The sequence below is a fragment of the Lampetra planeri genome, chromosome 16 (assembly GCF_965212315.1).
Source record: "Lampetra planeri chromosome 16, kcLamPlan1.2.h2, whole genome shotgun sequence".
In the NCBI taxonomy this organism is placed as follows: Eukaryota; Metazoa; Chordata; class Hyperoartia; order Petromyzontiformes; family Petromyzontidae; genus Lampetra; species Lampetra planeri.
This window is the reverse complement of record NC_136122.1, coordinates 9,429,084-9,456,514: the sequence shown is the minus strand read 5'-3', so window position 1 is coordinate 9,456,514 and position 27,431 is coordinate 9,429,084. Positions and strand designations below refer to the sequence as shown.

Sequence of the window (27,431 nt, the reverse complement as noted above, 5' to 3'; positions counted from 1 at the left end):
CCATGTAATAATCCGCCTAACTCCCGCATACGAGCCGATTTCCTTGCGCCATCTCCCCAGAAGCATTTGCGTGCAAAATTAAACCTGAAAAGATCCCCAGAGATTATAAATGCCGAATGATGCCAACAGATTCCCAGCTACCAATGCGTAGTGTGTGGGAAAACTATTGGTTCTATTACAACTATCGATGTGCATCCTGCATTGACATGCTGGATATATATTGCAACCGATGCACTTGGCTATTTTCAAGAGCCATGTTGTGTATGGGGAAATTACATTGGGTTGTCAAGAACATCCCAAAACGGAGCTTGCCTACTCAATTTTGTTCTAATCTGACCGCAGCTTCTATTGCATTTTGGGCTCGGTGACGCCATAAATTAAACGCACCTAAAACAAACGATGCCAGATAGAGGCAACGTGCCTGACATATGGTGAAAAAAAATACAATTTATATATATGAGAAACTGTGTTGAGATGAGCATCTCGCATAATATCTCATACATATAATGGGTAAAAAAAAATCATTAACTACGCCTGGAGCCGCTATATCAGGTGATAGGGATGTTTAATTAATGGTGTGCAGAAATTCAAAGCAATTTTGGCAAAGATCAGATAAGGCCCATCCCCGTGAATGGATCCGCTATGCTTTATGCTGTCTTACGGTCACGTTAACATCCTCACGTAGCATTTTCTGCTGTCCATTTAATTTCCTGTCATGATGAAACATAAACCTGCTTTACATGTTTGTGTGTTGATATTTGCATTTTTTTTCAATTGCCATTTGAAATATGCTTGAAGGGAATATGTAAACAGTGACCTTGGTGAAGCGCATTCACATAACAGTTGCATCGTCTGCTACACAAATGTGTTTTGTACATCCATCTGTCGCGTGAAACTACAATAACGAGACTCGGTTGTAGTATTACATTGGTCGACAGAGATAATGCTCCTCCATATTTCGTTGTTAAAGAACGTTGTTCCACGGTGGCAAAAAATGCATCGTCAGCCCAACAGATCTTTCAGGGCGTCTCCTCCGGTGTTACTACTTTGATTGACGGTGGCCCCTTGCTGAAAGCCCTGGGGGGGAGGCAACATAAACGGGTTCCCCTGATACATGGGGACTCCAACATTCTGGGGGGGAGCCATCATGGGAACGCCTGCACGGGGGGGGGCACCCACAAACCCCTGCGCACCGGGCTGAGAAGCAAACTGGTTGAGCCACGGGCTCGGTGCTGCGGGCTGCTGCATCGGCGGTCTAATCTGATTGAGGCTGACCTTGGGCTTCTGCGGACCAAAGAGGTCATCGAAAGATGCCAAGTTCACCGGCTTCTGTTGGGCACCAGCTCCCGACTGCTGGTGAAGTCCCCCGCCGCCACCGCCGCCGAAAGGCGCAGCAGGAAAGTTGGGAATGCTGCCGGACTGCGGCATCCTGGGGACGCCGTTGCCAAACGCGCCCTGGCCGAACGTAGCGCCGCCGCCGCCCGCGAACGAGGTGCCGCTGTTCATGGGCGACGAGACGAACGCGCTCGGAGCTGCGCTGGCGTTGAATCCCGCGGGGTTGCCCATGGTGGCACCGACGCCAAAGCCGCCGCTGCTCATGGAGGTAGACGCGGCAATGGAAAACCCTCCCGAGCTTCCTGTGAAGCCCCCGCCAGAAGGGTTGCCGTAGCCGGCGGTCTGCGTGGACGGCATGGCTGGTTTTTGTTGACCGATGGCCAGGCTTCCCATGGACGGCGGACCAGCGATCAGTGTCGCTGTGAGGTTCTTAGCCTGGAGAGATGACAAAACGAATTGCAAATCCACCAAGCGGAAGCTCCGATGTAAAGATAAAATGTGAAATGTGACACCTGAACAGACGACCAATAAAAATTACATTAGCCTTTTGAGTTCCTGACCTTGCGTTCCGCCGATTTGATTCAAGCCGGCTTGTTATTGGCCCACTGAAGATTTTGGTCTTTAATCAAAATGTTCAGACGGGTAAAAAAAAAAGGCTGTCCAGTCTGTAATTTTACATTTAAAAAACATACGAGCACAAACACGAGAATAATACATAATGAAGGCAGTAGGCACTAAGGCACAAGACAATGTAGTTTATTCAGTGTTCTTCCAACAAGAATTGTGGTAATTTATTGAAAATATCCATTAAATAAAATTGCACTAACTGACATTAGCATGGTTCATTGTCTTGTTATTGCTTCTCTGCAGGGATATAGAACTGCAGTGCTCATTCTTTGCGTCTAAGCTTAGAGACAAATTATTCTTCTGGAATTAATAAAATCTGTGAATGTGTACATGCGAGTGGTCCCCCCATTATTTATGTATGCGGCGAATTTCAGCATTCGCAGATATGCATATGCTTTGTATTCACACACACACACACACGCTTTCCTCCTGCAACGTGCACGTAATGCCACCAGAACCATCGTCACAGCGATTGTACTCGGTGCCCTCGGGTGCAGACAGTCGCTGGTCTCCCGTCGGCTTTATTATCAACAGAGGACAAGCAGGACGCACGCCGTTGCCCTACCTGTGGCTTGGCGGCAGTTGCGGCAGACGGCTTGGGATTAAGCGTTGGTTGACTCCTCAGCTTGTGCGCTTGCTCCTGATCCTTCGCCAGTTTCTGCTTCTCCTCCAGCGACAGCGAGACCTGCGGTGGTAACAAAAAAAACCCACCAAGGGTGGCCCCTTAAACAAGAGCAACGCGAGCGGCGCGAAATAAATAACGCATAGGCGATATAAATAAATAATAGGCTGCATTCCGCACTCAAGTTCGCCGTCAACGCTGCCAGCGATGGGAAAAACTTTCGCGTCTGCACTCGCCCGACCCGAAAACACTGAATCATCCCCGAGTAGCCTCCGTGCCCCCCTTCTGAACCGCAACGCAAACTGCCGAGTGCATCGCACAATGGTTACCAACGCACCCACGAACTCGGGACACCGAACGCGCATGTCGAATTCATGCCACGCCAATGCAATTTAAAGAGAGCACAGGCGCGCATTCATCTGTTGTCTTAAAAACACGTCCGTCATGTTTATGAATGCGCTCATTACGATAACGCATCATTTGCCGCTTCCATTTTTCCACCCGGTGGTAATCCGCCATCTCTGCGCCAGCGCATTTATTGCAGGTATTTAACGTGGAAATAAATCAATTTTTCACATCAGCCGCACGATCTGCTGAGGGAGGGTCAGACCTTGCTCTGCTGTGACGAGGCTGGGCCATTCTCTCTGCTGTTGGCTCCGTTGGGTGGTTGAGAGGGTGACGAGGATGACTCCAGACCTAAACTCTTAAAGATGCTATCCACCTGCTTTGGAGACAAATATTACACAGCCGTGAAACCCGGTCCATCGCTTTCAATGCGAATGCTTCGCGTTACGGATGGAGTGCACGTGCAATACATGCACAACAGCTTGGATGCGTACCTGATTTTTTTCACTGGGTTGCCGACTGTCATCCGATTTAGAAAGCTGTGCTGGAAGATTGAGGCTCCTAACACAGGAAAACAATATTTAAAAAAAGAATACCCTCCAAAACATTTTACTATTTTTCATGGCATTTCACTGAAATGTATATGATTGCCTCGAAGATCTATGCTGTATAACATCTAGAAGAGGTTTTCTGGGTTAGAGCGCGTAATATTAATGTAGTTAAATCCACCACCACCCGACACAGCCAATTAGTAAGGTTTGTAATGTAAACCAAATATGCCAATTAGTTACTGGTTCAGCGCACCGGTACGATGGAGAGTAAAACCACAACATTTACAATTCGAGTACGACGTTTCGCCGGTAATTACAACTAGCGTCATCAGGTGACAGCCATAATTGTGGAGAAATCCACAGCCTGTGTTAAACTATATGACATCTGTATAACATGTGCACCATGAAAGAGCCTAACAGCTCAATGGGCCCTTCCTGCTGAAATAAATATAATTTAAAACCAAAATATTGTATTGGATAAACATTAACCTACATTTAAATTATAAACTAAGAATTCAAAAAACAGTAAGGGAACAAATGAAGCTACAAAAAAACAAGACAATGGTAGATTATTTTACGCAAAGATTCTTACATGATAGCATATTTTTTTGCACCTCATATTTTCTTACTCTAAATAGCACACGCAGTCGTTTTCACAAAGTCTTGGAAATGCGATGAATGGAAGGCTGTATGTATGCATGTTGAACTTCTTTGCACCGTACGTAGCCAACCGTGCTAATCGGAGGTGTTAAGTGTCGAATAGAATCTCACTTTTGCTGGTCCTGCATGGCATTGATCTGCTCCAGTTTTGTGCGATGCTCCGATTCCACCTTGGACAGCATCTCCCGAATCATGCCCATGTAGGAATTGAACTGCAGCATGCACGAAAACGAGACCCGCATTGCAAGGAAATGTATTTTTTTTCTGGTTCTAAATGCTTCCTTTCCAACATCAAACTTGCACCGTGTTAATATCAATTACTGTTTATTCAACCGTGAATGGTCAAACGGCTGCGAGAGTGAAGCCAACTGTTGTGCGCATATGGAGAGACCGTCATAAATACTTGGGAGTGCCATTAGAAGACTACATTTGAACTGCAGTCTGAAAATGAATGGAGGCCTTTAGGCATCTGCAAATGGAAATGTGCACTGGTTAATTTTGCAATTCGCCACGATCGCTGGTGAACGTGGCGTGCACATACCTCCTGCACGTCCAAACGATTAACATTGACAAGTGGCCACATCACCATTTAAAAATACATTTGCAAGCCACTTACCAGAGAGGGGTTCAAAATCTCAGCATACGGTGTTAGTTTTTGGCAAAAACCATGCAGGGAGAGGCTTTGCCTAAGAAAGCGTTGCTGCGAAGTTATTTAAAAATCGGAAGTAGTAACATTTGGCTCCATATAACAGAGCAATCCTGTTTTATTTTATGGAGCTGAATTACTGCGGGTATGTGCACATATTCATATTAAATCATCTATCCTGCAGTGTTGGTGGTACTTTAATGCACACAATCAAGCAAATGGAACACATGTATAAGTACCCGCTTGAGGTTTTTACTTTGGTACTGCCAAGATTTTCTCAATTCACACTGGCCCAATATACAGATATGCCCATTTGAATTTGCAGCTGAGGTCCCCCATTAATATGATTTTAAGTGGGCCCACTGCAGAACCACGTGATTGTCAGCCTGCAACAGCTGGGCTTTGATTCTTCCTTTGAACAGGCCTGGAATAACCCCCCCCCCCCCCCCGCAATAATTTGGCCGTGTATGTGTGGCATGCAGGCGTAAACGCATTGAGACTTTTGAATAGAACCGGCCTTGACCAGACCTAAATATCAGATTACGTCATCGCTGACCTGGTTGAGATTGAGGTTGTTGTCGATGCACAGAGGGATGAGATGGGGAAGGGCCTTCCCAGCCAGAATCTCTTTCGTGATTCCAAGCTTCTTATGGCTGAAAGTGCACTTGTAGATTCCTGTGGAAACGAAGGCCAGAAATGTAACTCTTCTCACATAGACCTCATTCGCATTGGTCAAACTGGGAGAGTTGATTTCAAAGGGCTGATCTTCTTGGTTCTTTCGGTAAAGTCACGTAGAAGGGAAGTAAAACAAAAAAAAACATAAAATAATTCTCACGACGTTTCGGCCACAACGCAATCAGCCGTCCTCAGGTGAAGACCAGGTCTGTCGGGGGAGACTTCCCTTCTACGTGACTTTACCGAAAGAACCAAGAAGATGAATCCCTGCAGTCACGAAAGCTTTAAATCGAAATTCAAAGGGCTGCTTTAAAATGTACATGGTGTGGCAAAAGTCAGAAACTATAGCAACTTTACCGCACATCTTTGAAAAAGAGCTTCATAAGCTCATTGCATTTCTCCAATCTAAATAAAGATTCTGATTCTGAACTTCAAGATCACGATATGCATGTTGTTTGGTGTGCACAGAGAAGAGGCGGCCTCAACATTAAACCTCTACGAGACTGGAATTGAGCATCGTGTATGGGAAAGGGATTGAGATATATGCTCAAGCAAAGGGTCAAGCGAACGTTTGCTAATATTTAGCAGACAGACGTACGGTTCCTGACTTTTGCCTCAAACCCATTTGCTATACACATGCACTAGGTATGTGATGATGCGTTTATGTATTGTGTTTTTTTGCGTTTGAATGTGCTACCAATGGAATGTGTCATGCGGCGAATTATACAAAATGCATGTGTGGATGAGAGGCATGAACAAGTCCACCAGGGTCTGAACTGCACAACGCACCGTCCCATTAGAAGCTGAATGGCTGAAATAGGAAAACGAATTGCCAAATGCTCTCACTCAACGACACGTCCACTGAAAGCTTTACAATCTCCTTCAAGTCACTTGTTAATTTTTACAACTTCAATCTGGCTGACGGCATGCTTACTAAAGGGGTCACTCACTCTGCTAAACTGGAGCCACTGGAGCTTTGCACTTATAACTGTAAATTGAAAACTCATTTCTTGAGAACCGCTTTTTGTGTTTAGTTTGTTCCCCCCCCACCCGCACCTCCGGTTAATAAGTTTGGCTATGTACACTGCTAAAGAAGTTCAACATACATACATAGGTAGAAATGTCAATATAAGAACAAAAAGCTCAAGGAACAACAATCTTACCTATTACTCACAGCCCTCAAAAGCGTGAATTTAATTTGACAACATAAAATAATTTCAGCTTTGGGAGTGCAAACGTTGTTGCACTGGAAATCCTCAGTGCTGTGTAAACATTTCTATGTGTAAACATCTAACTCTCATAGGTCGAATCAGCATTTAATTTAGTTTAACATACTTAGCAAGTCAGGGCCAGACATTTTTTTCAGTCCATTTCAGCTACCAAGTCAATTTCACTTTGGGTCCTGTGCTGGGCTAGTTAAGCCATACCCACCACGTTGGTCACGGTCTAGTGAACATTGTCATCACGCTCGGTTTATTAAGGAATTGATTTCAGTCCCTGCCCCTTATTCAACCACGTACACTTACATTGCAAAAACATGCATAGACATATTTAAACGGGGAAAAATAGACCTTCCCGACACGAAACTAGTCCGACAAATACATGTTATGAAAAAAAAAATTACGCCCTTTTATGTAACATTTTAGTGCATTCTTTGTCTAATCTTCATATTATTTAACAACATACTGCATTTGGATTGTTCCACACCCCCGCATGTTGCAAAACATCCAAGTATAAAAACATACAACGCAGGATCTTCTTGCAGAAAAGAGTCCATGGGTGCACAGCGGCCTCCTGGGTAATTACGCAATTCATTAATCTACGTGCTCACATTTCTCATTTCAATTGTGATTTAGATTTTTCTTTAGGTAGGGCAGATGCAACAAATAATGTCAGCCATAAGCTCGTCAGCCGTAATTAAGTTCAACGATGCGACGCAGGCGACACGGCGCACGCGATCGCTTTGTGGTGCGTGCAACGGAGGTCCTCTGCATGTACGTACCTAGGATGCCCATGAGTACAGCAGGCTCCTTGGATGGGATCTGCTGCAGGAAGGGCAGGATTTCGTCCAGCACGTACCACTTGTCCATGTGCTCCAGCAGCTTCCCCAGGCAGACCAGGGCATTCACGCGCACCTGACAGAATGGCGTGTGCACATGTTGACAATTCAATCTTTCGATGTTAATTTTTACGTTCCAATATCGCCCTCAACAAAGTATGCATCGGCGCACATTACGAGGGAACGGAACGGTGCAGGGGCCACGGAGCAACAGGAATAAAAAAAGAAACCCGTAACACTGTCAGCGGCGAACACCGACTGAGCAAAAGTAAATTGCAACCGAGCGCAAAATAAAGTGCAGCCGTGCGCAACGAATCGCGTAAGAAACTTAAGTAGTAAATAAAATAATTGAAAAACAAAGAGACAGTTTTTGTTTAAAATTTTACATTCTATGGGAAGGCAAGTCTGAATAGGTGTCTTGTACGGACCACGGATTTGAGAGACAATACAATTGTTATTGACATGGTCAATACTGCATCCCTCCCCCCAACCAATCTCCCCCACTGGAGTGTAAATTGGATAACGAGCACTGAGTGTGCATGCTAACGGCGAGCTACAGTGCCTGGCGCTGCGTTGAAGTCCACTTGTGGCGCAGGGTTATTTTCACTTAACGCGCTCGCAAAAAACAAAGAGGAACTCTCGTAAAGAACTTTGGCAGGACCTTTTAATGCGCTGGAATAAACACGGCATTAACCCATAAACTGGAACGACGGCAAGCACGGTGATGATAAACGCACGGTACAGTGAGCTGTGCGCAGGTGTTTGCCTGTACGCTGATCTAACTTGAACGTTGCAGAAAGGAAACTTCCTATGAAAAACATTCTACCGTGCTCCTTGCTTTGAAAAAATAAATACATCGGCAGGCTTAAGCATGCAGCGGCACCTCGACACAATAGGGCCTTTCAGTAGCTATTCGCAGAGGAGGAAAGACTCACCGCTAAAGACGTGGTTTGCAAACAGGAGTTTTTGATTCTAGGAATCAAGGCGTTCTTCATCGACGGGTACTCAATGAGGTTGGCGAACGTAGGGATGATTCCCAAGCAGAGTTCCTAGGGAAACACAAGTGGCAAGCGTGAAACATCACAGGAGCCTGTGTGTCGACCAACATCAAACACACCACACTGAGCCACTGTATGGCTAAAATGAATGAGGTCCGTCTTTCAGTAAAAAATGTTTGCGTCTGCTTAAGATGTCCATGCATTGATTATTTGACGACTAATTAAATTAGATAACATCAGTTATTGGGCTCATTTAGACTTTGCAAATGCTGCTTATATTACTGTGCAATACAAGTTGGACTTATTTAGCAGCATCTCATTGCAACCACATCTCAAGATGCTGTAGAGAACAGTAGGACAAGGGCATCCTGGAGGTATATTTATGTATTTATTAATACAGCGAGAGAGAAAGCCATGTGTAGAGGATAGTCTTGAGGCGAGACTTGAAGAGCAGCAGGAAGTTGACAACATGGCTGACTGGGGGAAGGGAGTTCCAGATTATAGGGGCAGCAGAGGAGAAATAGCAACCTCCCACTGACAGCAGGCTTATACAGAAGGCTTTGATTGCTGGAGCAGAGAGCACATTGAGGAGAGTAGAGTGAAATGAGAGGAAAAAAACAGGCAGGAGTTCATGGAGTATGTTTAAGACACCGACTGTGATTTCGAAACTTATCTGGCATTGGATAGAGAGCCAGTGGAGGAGCCTTGAGTATTGGGGTGGCCACGCTTATGGGTGCGGGTGAAAAGACTGGCAGCGTCATTCTGCATCATCAGAGATTATGTTGTACTCTAGACGGATGACGGGTACCAGTGGAATACAGCTCGCCTTGCTTGAACAAGGTGGTGCCATTTCACAATATGCACTGCCCCCACCTGGATCTGTGTGGATGGAGCCTCCAGGGCTCGGAAGATCATGGGAAGAACGTGCTGCTTGATGTCTTCTGCCGGCGTTTTCGTCAACAGCAGGTCCATTTTTTGCAAAAATATCAGCAGAACCTGCGGTAAGTGAAAATGTACAAATTACAAGTTTGTATTTTGGACGATAGCCAAGGCAACATAAAGACCCCACAATTTCATAATTGTAGTGTTCACATTGACAGTCTGGTACATGCCACAATAAAATAACAAGCGGTTGCAAAAGACACAAGACTCACCATGTTGCTAGCCTTCATGCAAGCAGAGGTGCAAGTACAACGATACATATAATTAATGGCGAGCATACCACTTACACATCACATACACTGTCACAGCACGTTGTCCGGCAAATTTACGCAACCCTATTTTCATTATGGTTGAATTTACAGTAAGGATTATTGCACAAACACCTCACTGCTCTCAAAACACTAGATAATTGTGGGCAGACGCATCAAAGTCCGACGCTGTCCAGCCTAGATCAACACCAGTAGCAGCTGGCAAATTGATATAATTGAAGAAGAACGCGAGCGACTCCATTCATTTCATGAGGCTCTCAGAGCATAGGGTGAAACGTTGGACATTATGCCGTACAAAGATTCACATGGAGCCTTAACAGATTGTTGGGGCAAGTGCTGTTAAGCAAGCGCCTATGAAGGCCGACACGACAGACGAGGGGGTGGTGCGGCCAGCATCACGCCTGGTCGCCTTTGCCTCCGCAGTGCTCATATTTTGTTTTTTTACACACCGCACCAGGTACTCATTTGAGGCCCATTCAACGTCGGGGGAGGGGCCCAGGACCGCTTCAACTAATCGTCACTGCGTTGTTGGCCGCGAGCGGGAATCGACCTCGGGTCGCCAAGGTTTGGTACCGCGGCGTGCTTACCGCTGCGTCACCGGCTCCCCCCCCCCACTTCCCGAGGCAGCGCACACGGTGGCACAACCTCAAAGCGCGGTGGAAGCGCGGTGGAGGAGCAGCGTCGCACACAGCGCGAAAAACCGACAGCAGCAGGACTACGACGTCGTTGAGCGTGCCTGGATGGGCTCCTGCAGCTTGAAGACGGGGATGAGGTCGGGCAGCACCATTCGCACGTACTCCTCCTTGGTGCAGTCCTCGGCAATGAGCAGCACGTTTGGCAGCACGAAGGGAACCATGTCGGGGTTCACAAATTCCGTGGTGAGGCTGGGAAGCACGCGCTGCTGTACCACCCTCTGAAATGAATGCCACAAGGTGGTGGTGGTCGTGGTTAAGCCCTTGCACCTCCAACAGATAAACCACTGACATAATTTATAGTATTCAGGCTCAAGATCTTCCTCTTTAATCCTGCCTATTTTGCCATACGAATTCAATCAATTATTATTATTTGCCCAGGATCCCCATGTCCCACTGTTCTGTACAGCATCTTGATTGCTAATATTGTATGATACTTTGTAAATCCAACTTGTATTGTACAGTAACACAAGCAGGATTTGTGAAGTCGACATGCCTCTCCAGTGGTAGATTTGTTCTGATTTAAGTAGTTGTTCAACAATTATAATCAATGCAGAGACATATGTACATCATCACGAGGTGAGTAACATGTCACTCCGCTGCCAATCCAAAGAAATGTCACTAATTTGGATCACAATTCAATTAAAGAATCAGTTATTTTAGTTGATTGGCTTTAACTGTTGATTGTTTTTTTTAGACTAATTTTTACAGTTTTGTTCTGATCATTAGCCTAAAAATAACATTAGCATATCCTTGTCAACCAAGACAGTACGATGCTGAACAAAGGCCTCTCTAAGCAGTTACCCTCTTACCATGAAGATGAAGCAATGAAATCGGCTAGTATGACAACATTTTCAACAACATTTTAAAAATTGGAATTATCACATGCATGATGTGACGCCTTTATCAAAAGCATTATAATCTATTTTAATCAATGTTTTAATGCATCGTTAAATACCTATCAATTAACACATGCATTTCAACCGGCATGCCAATGTCCACCCCTGATGTTAACATCGCCATTATATGGATATTGTTGAGAAGAAACTATTTCTAAACGGAGCTACGTCGCTCTTTTTCAGAAGCGACCTGGCCACAAATGCGAGCTCAACGAAGTGGCTTATCAAACGGAAATTGACGGCAGGTTCTGCAGTTTTTTACTGAATTTTTCTGTTTGCGCATAGTCACTTTATGATGTTTTCTTGTTCACGTTTTTATTTTTTGTTTGTTGCGGTTGCACCCGATTCAAGAGCCGAATGGCTCACAGGGCGATACCACATAAATTAGACTGAAACTAGAGATAAAACCCGGAGGGACTCAGAGAAAAATCCACGCGACCACGAGGAGAACATGCAAAATCCAAATATACAGGCATCAGGGTCAGGATTGAACCCACATCCTCATGTATCCTAGGCTAGGCAGTTAACATCTCGCCATTGTGCCGCACTTGGGTTACGAACAGCGAGGTTGTTTGCAAAGCAGTGACAATTCAAGGCCGTAGCTACCATCAATATACCAATTAGTCTCTTTCAGTGGTCTGGCTGTAGGGAAGTAAACTCACCAGCTTAAAAAATATAATTTCCAGCCCTTTGTCCGTCCACTGCTGTTCGAAATCCTCCCCACACCATATCAGTTGTGTGAGCATACGTCCCCAAGGTGGTTAGTACTGGTTGGTCAAAGGGGGTGTGCCTCAAGACCGGTTCAGATATCAGTTGCCACTGTTAGCTACGGTTAGAACTATAACTTAAGTTAAATCTTGACTTAAAGCTTTCGTGACCGCAGGAATTCATATTCTTTGGGTCTTTCGGTAAAGTCACGTAGATAGGTTGAACCTACTTACGTGACTTTAACGAAAGACCCAAAGAATATGACTTAAGTTGCCAGTATAGGTGGCGTTTGACTTCTATATTTGGCGGGGCAGGGGTTCGCTTTGTCCCTCACATTAGGAATCGCGGGTGCATATCATTAATTACTTTCTTTTGAATCTTAATTGTAGACTCCTGGAAATAAATTAATAAAGGTGGCCAGTTTGGGGGGGGAGGGTGGGTCAAACTCCACGCATGGTTGCCAGATTAGTAGCACAGAGCGTGAACCAATGTGTCACTACTCCACCCCCCACCAGCTATACACAAAGGGCATGTCCTCAAAAGCAGACGGAGTGGTGCACACACACTACAGCAGTGGTTCTTAACCTGGGGTGCACGCACCCCCTGGGGGTGCGAGATGCCCTTTCTGAGAACCAAAGGGGTGCAAGGCTGCGGTAAAGGTTAAGAGCCACTGCACTGAAAGCAAGCAATGTACAAAGAGGTACCCCCTACCATGCCAATAAAGATTAATGGTGAAGTAAATTCTAATTACATTACCTATGATAAAAACTAAATCTGCGCCTACGATACTGCGCTGTAAGCAAAGGGCACAAGTACCTTTGGGAGCTTCGACAGGACTTTGGATAAGCCTTTGAAGAACTGCGATTTCTGCAGATTGTCGCGCTGAAACAGGGTGTCCAGGTATTGCAGCGTCATGGCCCCTACGTCATCAAAGTAGGGAATCTGCGATGAAACGTCAGAACAAAAGTGAATTAGGTTATACCAACACCACTCTATTTTTTACGTCGTTTTAGTTAGCAGATGAGAATACAAACAATTCATGGAAATCTAGCATTGATAAAGGAAACTAATTTGGATTTACCTTTATTGAGCACTGAAAATGGTGAGATACAGACTAATGATGGATGTCCTGGAAAAAAACCTGATAACGTACAATAGAGAATTGTTCATACTGTGAGGTGTGTTAAACAACGTGAATTATGCAGTTCATTGTGTGCTCATCCATTGGGAGGTTCCAAAATCAAAAGTGGACCGTCAAATGTGTTTGAATGAAGAAAATGTGGATAAAAGAATTTTAAAAATATATATATACAACTACGTTTTTTCAAGATACCTTTTACATGTAATAGTTCTTACAGTTAAATAATATTAACTTTATGCTCCAATAATGCCTAATTTGAGAGCCTTGCCTATTCCCACTTCAATTATTAATTGATCAAGATAAATACCCTTTATGCAGGGAAGGCTCAATGAGTCCGAATACTTTTATCAGGAGGGTCCCACATTGGGACGTTTGACCAATTCCATGAACCCTTTCCTGTTCCGAGACATCTGCAAGTTGCTGGGTGGGTCCCGTTGACCTCCGAATCTTGTAATGTACAAGCGGCTCAGCGTTAATTTTATTTAGAGGCATAGCGCCATTGTTTTTAAAGACATTGTACTCACCGCAGAGAACTATAGCAACACGACGATAGCTGGCGCCAAACTGTGCCATACGCCCTCCCGCCCACATGGCCTTGTGGGAGCAACGGGACCGATAATTATTTTTTATTTTAGTTTTTCTTTCGGTTTCGTTTTTATGATGTACAACAAGTACGTCATCGGAACGGGAAATGGTTAATGAGCTGCAGGAAACCGGATTACGTGGAAAACCCATGTATAAGAGAGGATAACGCTTATAGCACTACATGCATACAAATCCATAGCTGTATTTTCCATCTCTTGACCATCTCATATTGATAGTCCTAGCCCGCTTAAAGATAGCTGTTCATTATTTATGTCCATGGTGCACTGTACCAACATTCATCTGTTCTTCATGTCTGCATATCACATTGAGTATCAGCTAACATTAGAGATGATTTAGCCAACATTTACTTTATTATCCGCATTCATATGAACATAGTAACATATTTGAAGCTATTTTTCAATGTTTCCCTGCCACTCATAATAGGCGTGCCATCAAATTTTACATGTAAAAGAAATACCATTGGCACTGCAGCTAATAAATGAGAATGACTTTTTTTAAAAGTCTAATCCCTAAACATTTTGTGCCCAGTATTGCACTTGAGGATGTGTTCTTTCATGAACATAATGTCAATGCTAATCTGCCTGAAAATATAATTACCTAACAAAGATCATCCTTTGTGGAGCACAGTTCTGGTTCAAAATTTATTCAGCTTCATTCCACATTAAGGGCAAAGATTAGCTTGTGAGTGCTTTAAGCCAACCCAAGTCATCTCGGTTACGAAACTGCTCTGTGGAAGGGCAGACGGGCATAAATAATTACACACACAGAATAATGCCTCCAATAAAGCTTGATTCATTGCACCAGAGAGATTACAAGGATTTTTTTAATACTGAATACACTAACGCCACATTTCCACCACCGCTGGGAAGTGAGCCGGCTCGGTTAATTTAACTGTGCTCGCGGGCTCGGCAGAAGTGCCCACAGCAGCCTTACCGAGCCCCTACACGGCATTGTATGGGCCTCCTTAAAAGCAGGCCTTGTGGCTACCTCTCAGAAGATAGCCACACGCTCTCAGGAGGACGACCGGTGACATGCTGCACATGTATAAACACACACAGCGGAAGATTGTAGCGATATTTTATTTTTGCTTCCTAACCTAGGCCCCATCAGTAGCGTGTGGGCTTCTTGCATTCTTTTTTTTGTCCCGCTGTTTTTGGACTGCGTCTTGAGATGCTGTCACACTTAGATGCTCTATAAATGTAAATTGTTGTTGTTATTCAAACTATTGTTTCATGATCATTCCCCTTCAGCTGCAGAAGATAGGAAAGATAGTTAAGCGGAGAGGGTGGGGAATACGTAGCATTGAGGGTTGGAGCCTACGAGATCACGTCACTCGGGAAGCATGTGGACATGATCCAAGCTGTCCAATTCTGGTCGTGGAAATGTAGGATTGGTGTACATGTATCTCTTAGCAGTGGGGGGTACCTTGGCCAGCTGATCAGCATCGGGCCGTACAGTTGGTGTGACATTTAGGAGCATCTTTAGGTGGTCACGAACATCCTCTGGCACCTTCTGCATTACCGATGGTCCCAAGTTACTTAACTGCACACAAGAGTACAAAATGCAATGAATGAACAATTAAATTCAGTTCGGGAAAACATGAAAAAATTCAGCTTTGCTTTATACTGCAGGCCGGTCAGACTGGTGCAGCGCTAAACCCAGTGTCCTCCACATTTTTTATCATCACCCTAATGGTGGCTATCTGGAAAACATCACCTTTCTGCTTTTATCACTCTCCTACATCTCCAATGTCACCCTGTTTACCAATACAGGGCACAGTTAAGGCTGAGTCCCTTTAACATCAAGGTCAACAGCACAATGTGAAACACACAATCTAGCACACAGATTCCATGGCCACTTTAAAAAATTTGTTTAACATAAAGCGTTCGCAAAAACTCACCCCCACACGTAAAAAAATACATTACTTAACTACCAATGAAACATCCCGACAAAGGTTAAGAGGGAAATAATAAACATAAATTACGGTAACAACAAAACAGGGAGCTTGCAAATAGAAACGTTGACCTTATAAAACACCGGCACACACGTGGACAGAATACCGCATACAGAATCCAGACACACGAGAGGGGGATCCATAATGCCGCGCTGCTACAAAGTCGGGAGGCTGCGGTGGCATTTCCCCTGTCCAGGGCTGACCTTGTCCAGGTGGCGACTGAAGCTCTTGAACATGTCGTGAGTTCCGTCCATCTGAAATATGGGCTGCCCCTTGTTGAACACGGCATACATGAGCATGCCCAGCGAGTACATGTCGCTGGCCACGTCGCAGCTCACGGACAGGATGTACTCGGGAGCAAGGAACTCAATCCGGGGCTGACACATGGGCGGCAGATCCGGCACCCACTCTTTGCATGTGAAAGTCACCTGCAAAAGCCACGGACGCTAACGCGTAAGCTTGAAGCAAGATGCAACTAAAAAACATGTGATTGCCTACCGTGTAGAGATATATATACGGTGGGTGGTGGATCGGGGGGGCCTAAATTCAGCAGTAGATTGACCACTGTTGATGATGATGCAGACGAAGACAATGATGTTAGCTCAGAAATATGCCTCAAGGTTTGCGGATGAGTAAAAGACTTCGAATTTACTTTCACATGTACTCCGGTGAAATCACAGCGACGTCAACTCTCGTACTTTTTAATACGTCACCGCAGTAAGGTCACTGCAGTGCTCCCGACTGTAATTTAAGGTCGTTTTATCAATCATAACATTTCAAAGTTGAATCGGATGACCTGTGAAGCACAGCCCGTGTGCTTATTATGCATCTGCAAGATTAGAGCTATTTGTTATTTACCCAGTTGTGGTTTCTTTAAATTCATCCATGACTGTATATACAGGACAAGAGAGTAAAAAAAAAACTATGATATAGAATTATGACATCAACAAAAATTACGATGTTAATGTTTCTACCGGTTGGCCTTTATTAAAAACATCAATTGTAATGTTGACCCAAACTGTGTTTTTCTACTCTCAGTGTCACTTTAATTGCCCAGTGTTCTGGACTAAAATGTTGACAAATGCTGCCGATGCTGCAGCAGCAGCAAAACGCAGCGTTCCTTTACTCTTTAATTTGCATTGATATTAAAATGCACATGCACGCTGCCGTGCCTGCGAACACGCGAACACACGAACAAATGTGCAGTGTCCACAGATATCACCTCTCGCTCGGACGGGTTGCTGGAGGAGATGCAGAAATCAAACCCCATGATCTTCCATGCCCCATTTTTGTTCAGGACAATGTTCTCCGGCGTTAGGTTACCATGCACCATCTTAACGCCATTGTGTAGAAAGGACAGGCCTTCTGCGAGCTGTTTAGAAACAGAGAAAAAAAAAAACGTGGGGTAAAAGCAGAAATCAAAATTGCACATCGCTTTCAAACTATATTTTTAAAAAAATTATTGCTGTGGTTTTCCCACCTAATGATGATTGCTTGTGTTGCAATCGAAACGTCGTGATTTTATTTATTTTATTTTATGCCTATGTGACATTACCAAAAGAACCAAAGAGTATGGATCCCTGCAGTCACAAAAACTTCAAATCTAGATTATATTCACTCATCAAAAACACTCCAGACACAACACACTCTGACTATTGAAGAGGTCGCATACATTAGCCAATGATGACATGCAAGCTTTTTTGTTAGGTGCAATTTTCAATGCATTGACGGGAGCAGGGAGAAAAAAAACGACACTCAAATTAGGCACTTGTGTTCGGAAGCACACAGCGAGCGCTGTATTTATGGGAGGAATTTAAGTGAAATGTGCTAAATAAATAATCAATGTGTAGCCGACAGGTCCTTTTCCCAAAATGTCTCTGAAAGGGTCTCTGTCAAAATTGTTGTTTTATTCTTTGCCATCCAATCGGAAAGGGCTTTTTTTACATTTCATTGACACATTCACAATCGATGTGGAATAACAACATATCTTTATAAATGTGCATATATTTCACCAATGCCCATAATTCAAGTATTGTATAAGGGCAGTGTTGGCTAGAAGCTGGCAGCGAAACTCATCCCTTGCAGGCATTTACAATGTGACAATCTGGAAATATTTTCAACTGCCTATAATTCGCAAAAATTATGTAATTTTACTAATACAGACAATTTCTCATTGCAAACGACACATTGTCTCAGAATGCTCTGAAGCCGGTGAATGGGTGCACAATGTCCCACTATAAATAAAGGTGCATCGACATGCAGAGGTACATTTTACATTTACAAGTATCTAATGTATACATTGCCCAGGAACAAATACATTGTGTGTTGTCAAGTGCAAAAGGTCAGATTAGAAAGAACAAACATTTAATCCAGACACAAGCACTATCATCTTAGACTACTCATTAGGGACTCATTCACTGGCAGCAATTCATATATTCATCAGGCTACCCCTGAAGCCGCCATCCGCTGGCTCACTCACCAACCTCGTCGACTTTGAACAAATACACGTCGCGGCTGGTTGACCCCTGCACACCATACGGGGAAAAACAAGGGAGTCAGAGGCCCGAGTGTGCACTCTCCCTGGGTCCGCTTACCTGCAACAGCCCGTATTTGGTCTCCACGTCGTGCAATTGGTGGTCGCGAATCTCCAGCGGCACGGGACACGGGAGATTTTCGTGCTGGCCAAGGACATTTGACAGACTCGCAAACACGGGCTCTGTGCAGAACGCCAGACAGTCCCTGCCAAACCAAAGTCGATGCTATGAAAGGCAGCAATTGTTGAGCATGGTCATACTCATTGCTGTATTGTCTAATGCAAGAAACTCAAGGCCCTGGTAGTTTGTGTTTCATGCAGAGCAATGCAGCATTCTATTATTAACCAACAATATCTCCAAGTCTTGGCTTAAAGCTTTCGTGACTGCAGGAATTAATATTATTTGCGTCTTTCGGCGGAAGAAAGAGTTTCTGATGACGATTGCTTGCGTTGCGATCGAAACGTCGTGATATTTTTTTTATTTCTATCTACGTGACTTTACCAAAAGACCCAAATAATATTAATATCTCCAAGTTCATGGACAATGGTGTACAGGACAACTAAATCAGTATAAATAAATATTAATATATATACACACACACACCGCCCTTTGTCAATCCACTGCCATGACGGTCATGGGGGATGTATGACCATATTTCACCAAGATGGTCAGTGCAGGTTGGCGAAGGCAGGAGTGCCCAGGACCAGTTCATATATCACTCACCACTCATCAGAGGTCGCAACCGGGTACTTGATACCCGTACCCTACCCGATACCCGGCTACCCGTACCCAGCCAGGTACGGGTACGGGTACCCATTTGCGACCCTGGTGCGGACGGGTACGGGTAAGGAATCAAAACCCGTTTGCGACCTCTGCCACTCATGTGAGCTCTAGCCATGGATTCAACTCAGGTCATTGGGTTCTTAGCATAGGGAGCAAACCATTGTTCTCCATCACACCACCCCATTCATGTAAATTAAATTGATAACGCACGCAACGATGTGTTAATTACTCAAATAAAACAGATTCTTACACTCAAGATACAAGCATTGAATTGCAGAGTATCGATTATTTCTGATGAATTTAAATTACATGCATATTATATGCTAACATAATTTAGATTAAAGTAGAAATAATACAAATGGGATGGCAAAAAAATCACAAAAAATAATAAATTCCTGCATTGAGTCAAGATGCAAAAATAATCATATTTCTAAACAATTCTGGCTGTCAAAATAGTTTCATTTTCTCATTGGTAACTGGACAACTTACAATACCCTCAAAATACCAGGATAATTCAGGGGTGCGACTCACCACTGTACATTTGTTTTCTCAACATAACCTCGTTATTTTCATTTTTACATCCTGTAATGTTATTGTTATGGCTTTTTAACATCATATATATCAAGAAGAGATATAAAAGGTACAAATATAGCAATGGATCATCAAAACTAAAACTCAAGCCAGTTCTGGAATGCACAAAAATCCAATGCCGCAGGAGTTACTGTACGGTACACGACAAACCTGTGACTGTCTGACGCATGACACTCCGGCTGAACATGGAGATACTGCCAACAACAAGCCAGCGTTGCTGTGAAAATGTATCTTTTTTAAAAATCCTTTATATTAAGTTCACTTGCTTGCTTGCGCGCTTACGACCGTGCAAATCTTTCGGTCGTTTTTTAACCCACTTCCCGTGATCCAATCGAGCTGACATTTTGCACACAGACTCGTTGTGCGTGGCAATTTATTTTTGTGAAATTTTTTTCCCAAAATTTTCCACTTTAGGAAAAAATAAATGTCATATTTATTTTAAATACCAATGTGATAAAAATTAAACTCTTACTCAAGAAAAACAGAAATGAATAATAAAATAAAACCAATGCCACGCATATAAAGATTTATCGTGAAAAACTTTGTTTTTACGGGTGAATTTTTTAGCTTTCGTGAACACAACTTTCCATTTTTTACTTTCAATTTCACGAGTACCCCCTCCAAAAAAACCCTCATTATACGCAGGAGACAGTATGCATTATTATTTGAAAGATACATTCACTTTCATCATTAAATTGTTATATCGTGTCACACACGAAGCATTAAAAACCAGTCCCACAGCCGGCCGAGGAGGGGTCTGAGACCTGGACTCCTCGATGGGATGCTGCACGGTGAGCAGGCGCGGGTGACGCAGCCTTGTGAGTTGCTGCACGCCACGCTTCAGAACCTCCACCGCGTGCTCGCGCTCGGTCCTCCCGAGGCGATCCACTTGCTTCTTTTCGAATACAAACACTGCCACCTCCTGGAATGGAGACGCGACACAGATTTTGTGTAGGAGAAAAAAAACATTCGAGCTACTACTAAGACTACCGCTGGTACTACAGCTGCTACTGATACTACAGCTACTACAGATACTACAGCTGGTACTACAGCTACTACTGATACTACAGCTACTACTGATACTACAGCTGGTACTACTGCTACTACTACAGCTACTACTGATACTACCGCTGGTACTGCAGCTACTACTGATACTACAGCTACTACTGACACTGGGCCACTAAATATTTCCACATCCGGGCTGCGTAATCGGTGCAATTGTTCCCACAAGGTCTTGCCAAGGGGGAAAATTAACCAATGTTCATCAATCATGAGTACACTGGGTGCCTATTGTACAACCTTAAAGATTTTGACTCTTCATTCATTGTCCTGCTGGACAGCTTGTCTTCAATAAATAACTTTTTCTTGTTGAGCAACTTTTTAACATATCAAGCTTGTGCCCATCACCTTATCACAGCATGTAGTATCATAAACTTTGCATTACGATGGGAATGATTGTGCGTAACTTTGTAGTTGTCATTGATTTTGACCTGTAGTTCTCTACATACAAAGCTTAATTCTGCAGAAGCCCCCGACATCGATCTGTGCAACTTTGTTGCCCCAGCTGCCGCTGAGACCCTCATGCATGCCTTCCTCATATCGACTCGGCTAACACAACTCTCTCCTTTATGGCCTCCTGAAATCCCTCACCTCCAAATGCCAGGTGATCCATAATGCCAGTGGCAGACTCCTCACACACATCCATAAACAACAACACATCACCGCAATAATACAAACCATTCACTGGCTACCAATCCACTCTTGGATTAACTTCAAGATCACCCTCGCCAATGTCAAGATCATCCATGCACTCGTCCACTCCAGCAACCAAGGATGTCTGGCAAAACCCCAGTCAATTATTATCCTATAGGCCACTATGTCTGAAGTTCCCCTCCTTCAAAATAAATCAGCAGACTACCTGCTGGATCTCCTCACTGTTTCTAAGAACAAATGTGACCTAAGGTCCTCGCTCATTAACGCCCATCTCTAAACCTTTATAAACAGTTTGCCTTCAGAAGCTAACCCCCCTTTTCCTGATGACGACCGCTTGTGTTGCGATCGAAACGTCGTGGTTTTGGGGTTTATTAAAATTGTATTTTTATTACTGAAAGAACCAGAATATGTCTACATTTTTAACTGCCAGTACGCTCACTCAGGTTCAGTTTAATAATCATTTCTACAGTCTACATTAGACTACCAATACACTCACCAGCTTAAAAACCAGGCTACGGTCTGTCAGGCTACAGTCTACATTATCGACTGGCAGTATGCTCAATTTTTTTTTCTATCTACGTGACTTTACCGAAAGAACCAAAGAATATGATTTCCTGCAGTCACGAAAGTTAAGTCAAAAAAATGCTGTATGAATCCAAATTGTGTTGTTCCTAAATGTTTCTGCTGTATAAAATTCGAATCAATTTAAATCAGTGTACCCCATTGTCCCGAAAATACAAAAAATACACCCTCTCGTTTAACATAAACAAAATTTTCACTTTCAAATAAATTTAATTATTCATATTCATCACACACATGAAACAGCCATCAGGATTTTAAATAATACATAAGCACTTTCAAGAGGCTCTTCAACCACAACTGGATGAGATGTTTACACTATTAATCATTAAGCATAACGAGAGCAAAGCTAATGTGACAAAATACAAACAAGCAGGGGGTACGTAAACAGAAATAACTGTTTACATAGTAATGATCTATTTAATGGATGAAAACCCCATCAGCTGGTACGAAATTGTATATAAAGGCAACATAAAAAAAACAGGCCGAGGGTAAATGGCCCAAAATGTGTTCATGAATTTTACACGCCTAAGTATTGCTTGACAGAGATGTAAAATGTATGCCCTCAGCATGTGATGATTAACCACCCCACTGACACTCAATTAATTGTAACGATTGTGCCATGTTCAATTATTTTTTTGTCTCATTCGTATGGTCACGTATGTTCTGCCTCTTTAGTTTCATCAGCCTAGAAAAAAAACATTTGCACGTAATGTGCATATATTGTAAAAGATAAAATCCTTGACATTATAATTTCATCAATGTATCATGAGTGCCAGAATTAATATGAATCTACAAACCACGATGTGCATATTATGCTCCCAAAGAATCAGCCAATTTTATCCATATTACTACTCCATTGTACAATAAAACTATTGCCTCAAAGAATAACTTTCAATTAATTTATAAAAGTTGAAAAAGCTGTACAATGACAGGTGATTTAAACATAGTAAACACAGGTAATTGAAACTTTCTATTTGCTTTTTACTTCACGCTATAGTAACAACAGCTGTAATAGGCTTTCATAACATATGCATTGCTAAGGGAGCCATCAAATTAATTCAATGATATGTTTCATAGAAGAAGACCTGATGCAGGGAGTGATGAGAAGGCAACTGGCACTATTTGCATACATATGCAGGATAAACAACGGGAAAATAAAAAAGTGTGTTGTACAGGAAAAATGAAAGGAACTAGAAATAGAGGAATACCTAACGCAAGAAGATGTCCACACCTGTTTGGTAGACTTCTTGAAGCCATGGTAAATGTACAGGAAAAATGAAAGGAACTAGAAATAAGTATAACCCGTAAAAACAAAGTTTTTCACTATAAATCCTTTATATGCATGGCAGCGAACTTAATATAAAGGATTTAAAAATATATTCGCCTGTGGAGGACGCGGGGATCGATCCCGCGACCTTTGGCATAGAAAGCGAGGGCGCTACCAACTGCGCTACTCCGCCACGGCCTGTGGAGGGGTTACGCTCTGGGCTCTTATACTGTGAATGAGTTCTATTTGAATATATGTAAAATACATTTTTTTTGCCTAAAAAGTGTACAATTTTGGGAATTTTTTTTCACGAACATTAATTGTCTCGCACAACGAGTCTGTGTGGAAAATGTCAGCTCGATTGGATCACGGGAAGTGGGTTAAAAAACGACCGAAAGATTTGCACGGTCGTAAGCAAGCACGCAAGCAAGCAAGCACGCAAGCAAGCAAGCAAGCGAACTTAATATAAAGGATTTAAAAAAGGAAGACCTAACGGAGAATGGGCTCGTCAACGCAAGATGTCCACACCTGTTTGGTAGACTTCTTGAAGCCATGGTAAATCTTCCAGGAGAGTGCTGGCCCTCCACTGGCGACATGGCGGGTGATTTCAAACTCGCGTGTGACCGGGTTGCCCAGCACCACCGACACAGCACTCGTCACATCTGCTGTCACCTTGGTGACGGTGCTCTTCAGCTTGTTCAGCATTGACTCCATGGCAGTCTGCAATGTCCTCTGCCCACCGGGACAACGGGCACAAGACAAGGGACAAATGCTGTTTCCTGCCATAACACCAAGTAACCCAGCAGCATTTGTGAAATAAGCCGTTTAACAATCTGGATAATTTTGATGTAAAGCTTTCGTGACTGCAGGGATTCATATTCTTGGATCTTTCGGTAAAGTCATGAAACGTCGTGAGAATTTTATTGTTTTATATTTTTATTCTTTTATTGTTTCCCTTCTACGTGACTTTACCGAAAGAACCAAGAATATGAATCTGGATAATATTGATATAACTGATTTGTATAGCCAATAGATCGATAGACCGAAACATGATCATTTACATGTCTAGACAGAACAGAGTTCTGCTTATACATATATATTACAAGAGGCAATTATCATCATCATTAGTTTACTGACTCTACACCATGTGGACAACCTAATATAATAATTACACATTCATCCAGGAAAGCCACACTGATTTTCAAGATTTTTTTTCTGAAGAGTCCTGCTTTGAAATGCCTGAACAACAATAATTTCAATGTATGACATTTGCTATGGGAGGAAAACAGAGAACCCGAAAGAACTCCATGTGAAATAAGGGGAGAATGTACAAATTCCACATATCAAGAGTCAGGAATAAAACCCAGTGTTACCAATGAAAAACCAGGACTACAATTCTTGCAGAATACAAAAATGCTTATATTGACACGTCCGCCTAATTGGTTAACGTGCCAGGGCGAATACGCTGTTGGTATGTAATTATACTCATTTCAAAATATTCAGTTGCACTATGTATGAGTCCATCATTAAAAGAGTTGAAATATCCAGCAGAAAACAAGGGGATGGTATGCAATTGTAATACAATACTGCAGTAATGTGTAACTTTCACGACATACGAATCCTTTACCCTGACAGTTGTTGTTACATTTTCATAAGCGGACTAAAGGATACGTGTTTTTTTCCCGTCTCGTTTTTTTACCGTTACATGTTTATCGTCTTGTGCCAAATGAGTTTTATCTCTCAAATTTGCAACAAAAAATACATTTGCACATTAGCATATCATTTGAATACATCGTAAATCATACATTGCCACGTAAACAATTAATGTATTGTGAGTGGAGGAATGGATTTCCATTGTTAAACAATGCAATGTTGTATGCCTATCCTTAACACATAGCAGTCTTCTTCGTAAATCATACATTGCCACGTAAACAATTAATGCATTGTGAGTGGAGGAATGGATTTCCATTGTTAAAACGATCCAATGTTCTATGCCAATCCTTAACACATGGCAGTCTTTTGGTTGTTCTAATTTTGCATTACAATGGTTGATGATTAGCCAATGCATTTCGCATAAAGGTCAAACCAGATGATACCGATGGACGTGGCGCTTCCGTTGACATTTGCAATGGGGTTATAACAACACTGATGTTGGCCGTGCACGAATTGCATTATTACGAAATGGGAAAGCCGGTGTAAATAACAAGTACAGTAAAGGAATTATACCCAGCAAAATCAGCTTTTACTGTATGATGTATACGTCAATAAAGTGTTATCAGGTTCATTCCGGACATACAAACCTCTGGCGTGACCGTATATCGACATAATTCTTACGAAGTATAGGATTACTGATTATCGTTGCCAGTTTCACATACTTTAACATTTACATCGCTATTCCACGTGAACATGTTTACAACTGATATTCGTATTGCTGCGTTTACTTAAACGTAACATAGCAGAGATGTTGTGCGCGTCATTGCACTGATAAAAAGCATTGTTGTTCGATACCCGGGTACAATACAGCTCTAGCATCAGTGGTGAGTGATATACCAACTAGTACCGAGTAATCCATCGAGCAATAACCATCGTGGTTAAGTGCTGTACAGACAAAAAAACACAGTCGTTGAACGGCAAAGGGCCGTACTTGTTATGTGTTCATTTAAAACACAATATTCCGTATAGATGTGTTTTTATCACTTAGAATTGCAAGTTAGAGACCTTCATTAAGAACTCACGAGTGGGTGGTTTGACCAGCACCGAGCGGCCTTGAGTCTCCCCACAATGCTAACGTTTGCCCATCGCAACAGATTCAGTAATCATTTAAGGCCGAGGCAACCTAAGGGAGACTCAAGCCAAGTTCAGATACCGTGGCTGGCAATCGACCACAGGTTCGTAGCGCAGAGCACTGCGACCATCAAAGGCATGTTACAATTACGAAGTGATCATCATCATGAGTCATGATCAGTCCACTGCTGGACTAAGTCTTCTCTAAGCTATCCCCATCCCTCGCGATCCTAGGAAGCAACAATCCGCCTAGCACCTGCACACGAGCCGATGGTGGTGATGATGATGATAACGACTTCATTCAATCGCAATCAAAATTACACACTTGTAATGAAAGCTCGCCCCTGCTCCCGAGTGCAGCCCCCAAAAGGCCTAGGAACTTCTACCGAGCAGGAGCGAGGGAACCCGGCGGACAAACTAGCCGAGGACGGCGTGTCATCCAGGGTGGCGTCGAAGCGCAAAACACCGCGTACGCGAGACGCTGAAAGGAAGGCCACAGTTTGCATTCGTCTTGGCAGAGACTCGTACCTGGCGTCGGGTTGTAAACGACAATCGTTCCGATCTCCCCCGTAGAGCGCCCAATATTCATTTAAATCATCACGGCCCCACGTTTACGTAGCTTCTTCCGGGGAAAGATGTACGTGATGACGTCACGCTGGCGACGTAATGACGTTACAAGACGGGTTGTCGTAGGGCCGGATTTGTACGTAATTACGTCACAGCCTAAACGCCTTGCGCGATGACGTATAACCTACCTCATGCCGTGCACGATGACGTCTTCAAATGGCAGGTGATTACGTCACTCACCTGCTGAGTGCCACGCGATGACATCGCCAACGCTTCCGGACGTCATCGCGTCGCATTTGACGGCTGTGAGGACGTGAGGTGTTACGTGATTACGTCATTGCCGGCCATCAATTTTTTTCAGTTTAATTTCTACGTAATGACGGCTTCGTCACCAAAGGCATTCCGGTTTCGCAGAATTTATGAAAAAAAAACTAGGCCGTTCGCAATAGCGCGCGCTTGTAAAAAAAATATATAAAAACGTCACGCACGCAACTGTTACCTTTTAGGGGCCGTCCATAAATGACGTCACGCACATAGTGGGGGTCAGATATTTGTGACGATGTGTGACGGGGTGGGCGGGGTTTGAGAAATGTGACGTCACATCAAATTGCGCAACTTTAAATATAGACACGTTCTACTTAATTGAATAGACTTTTTAATAAATGTTTTCTCCTACAACATCAGAGTGCAGCGCAACATTAAATACGCACTACAATGACAATAGTCTTAAGCGATTTAAAGCATGTTTTATTTTATTTGGGGGGGGGGGCAGAGCTTTGTGACGTCATATTTGAGAGGGGGGGGGGTCTGACTATTTGTGACGCCGTGTGACGAGAGGAGGGAGGGGGAGGGTCAAAAATCGTCCAAAATCGCGTGACGTC

At 43.3% G+C, this 27,431-nt stretch overlaps 1 protein-coding gene across 4 annotated transcripts; it reads right to left on the bottom strand.

Moving 5' to 3' along the window:
- Positions 1–548: 548 nt before the first annotated feature.
- SCYL2 (SCY1 like pseudokinase 2) lies at positions 549–26,644 on the bottom strand. Of its 4 annotated transcripts, none has more exons than XM_078601507.1 (18): positions 26,512–26,644; positions 23,728–23,931; positions 20,402–20,559; positions 18,324–18,468; positions 16,952–17,101; positions 15,933–16,157; positions 15,201–15,317; positions 12,845–12,970; positions 10,466–10,642; positions 9,392–9,514; positions 8,456–8,569; positions 7,464–7,596; positions 5,343–5,461; positions 4,252–4,352; positions 3,424–3,490; positions 3,195–3,308; positions 2,528–2,647; positions 549–1,770 (listed from the first exon to the last, which is right to left on the bottom strand). In XM_078601507.1, the coding sequence occupies exons 2-18, from the start codon at positions 23,911–23,913 to the stop codon at positions 1,003–1,005; spliced, it is 2,943 nt and encodes a 980-aa protein (XP_078457633.1). In that variant the 5' UTR covers positions 23,914–23,931; positions 26,512–26,644; the 3' UTR covers positions 549–1,002. The 4 variants fall into 4 exon arrangements, with proteins under 4 accessions (XP_078457633.1, XP_078457635.1, XP_078457634.1 ...); XM_078601509.1 differs by having other exon boundaries at positions 3,195–3,305; XM_078601508.1 differs by having other exon boundaries at positions 23,728–23,919; positions 26,512–26,632.
- Positions 26,645–27,431: the final 787 nt, after the last annotated feature.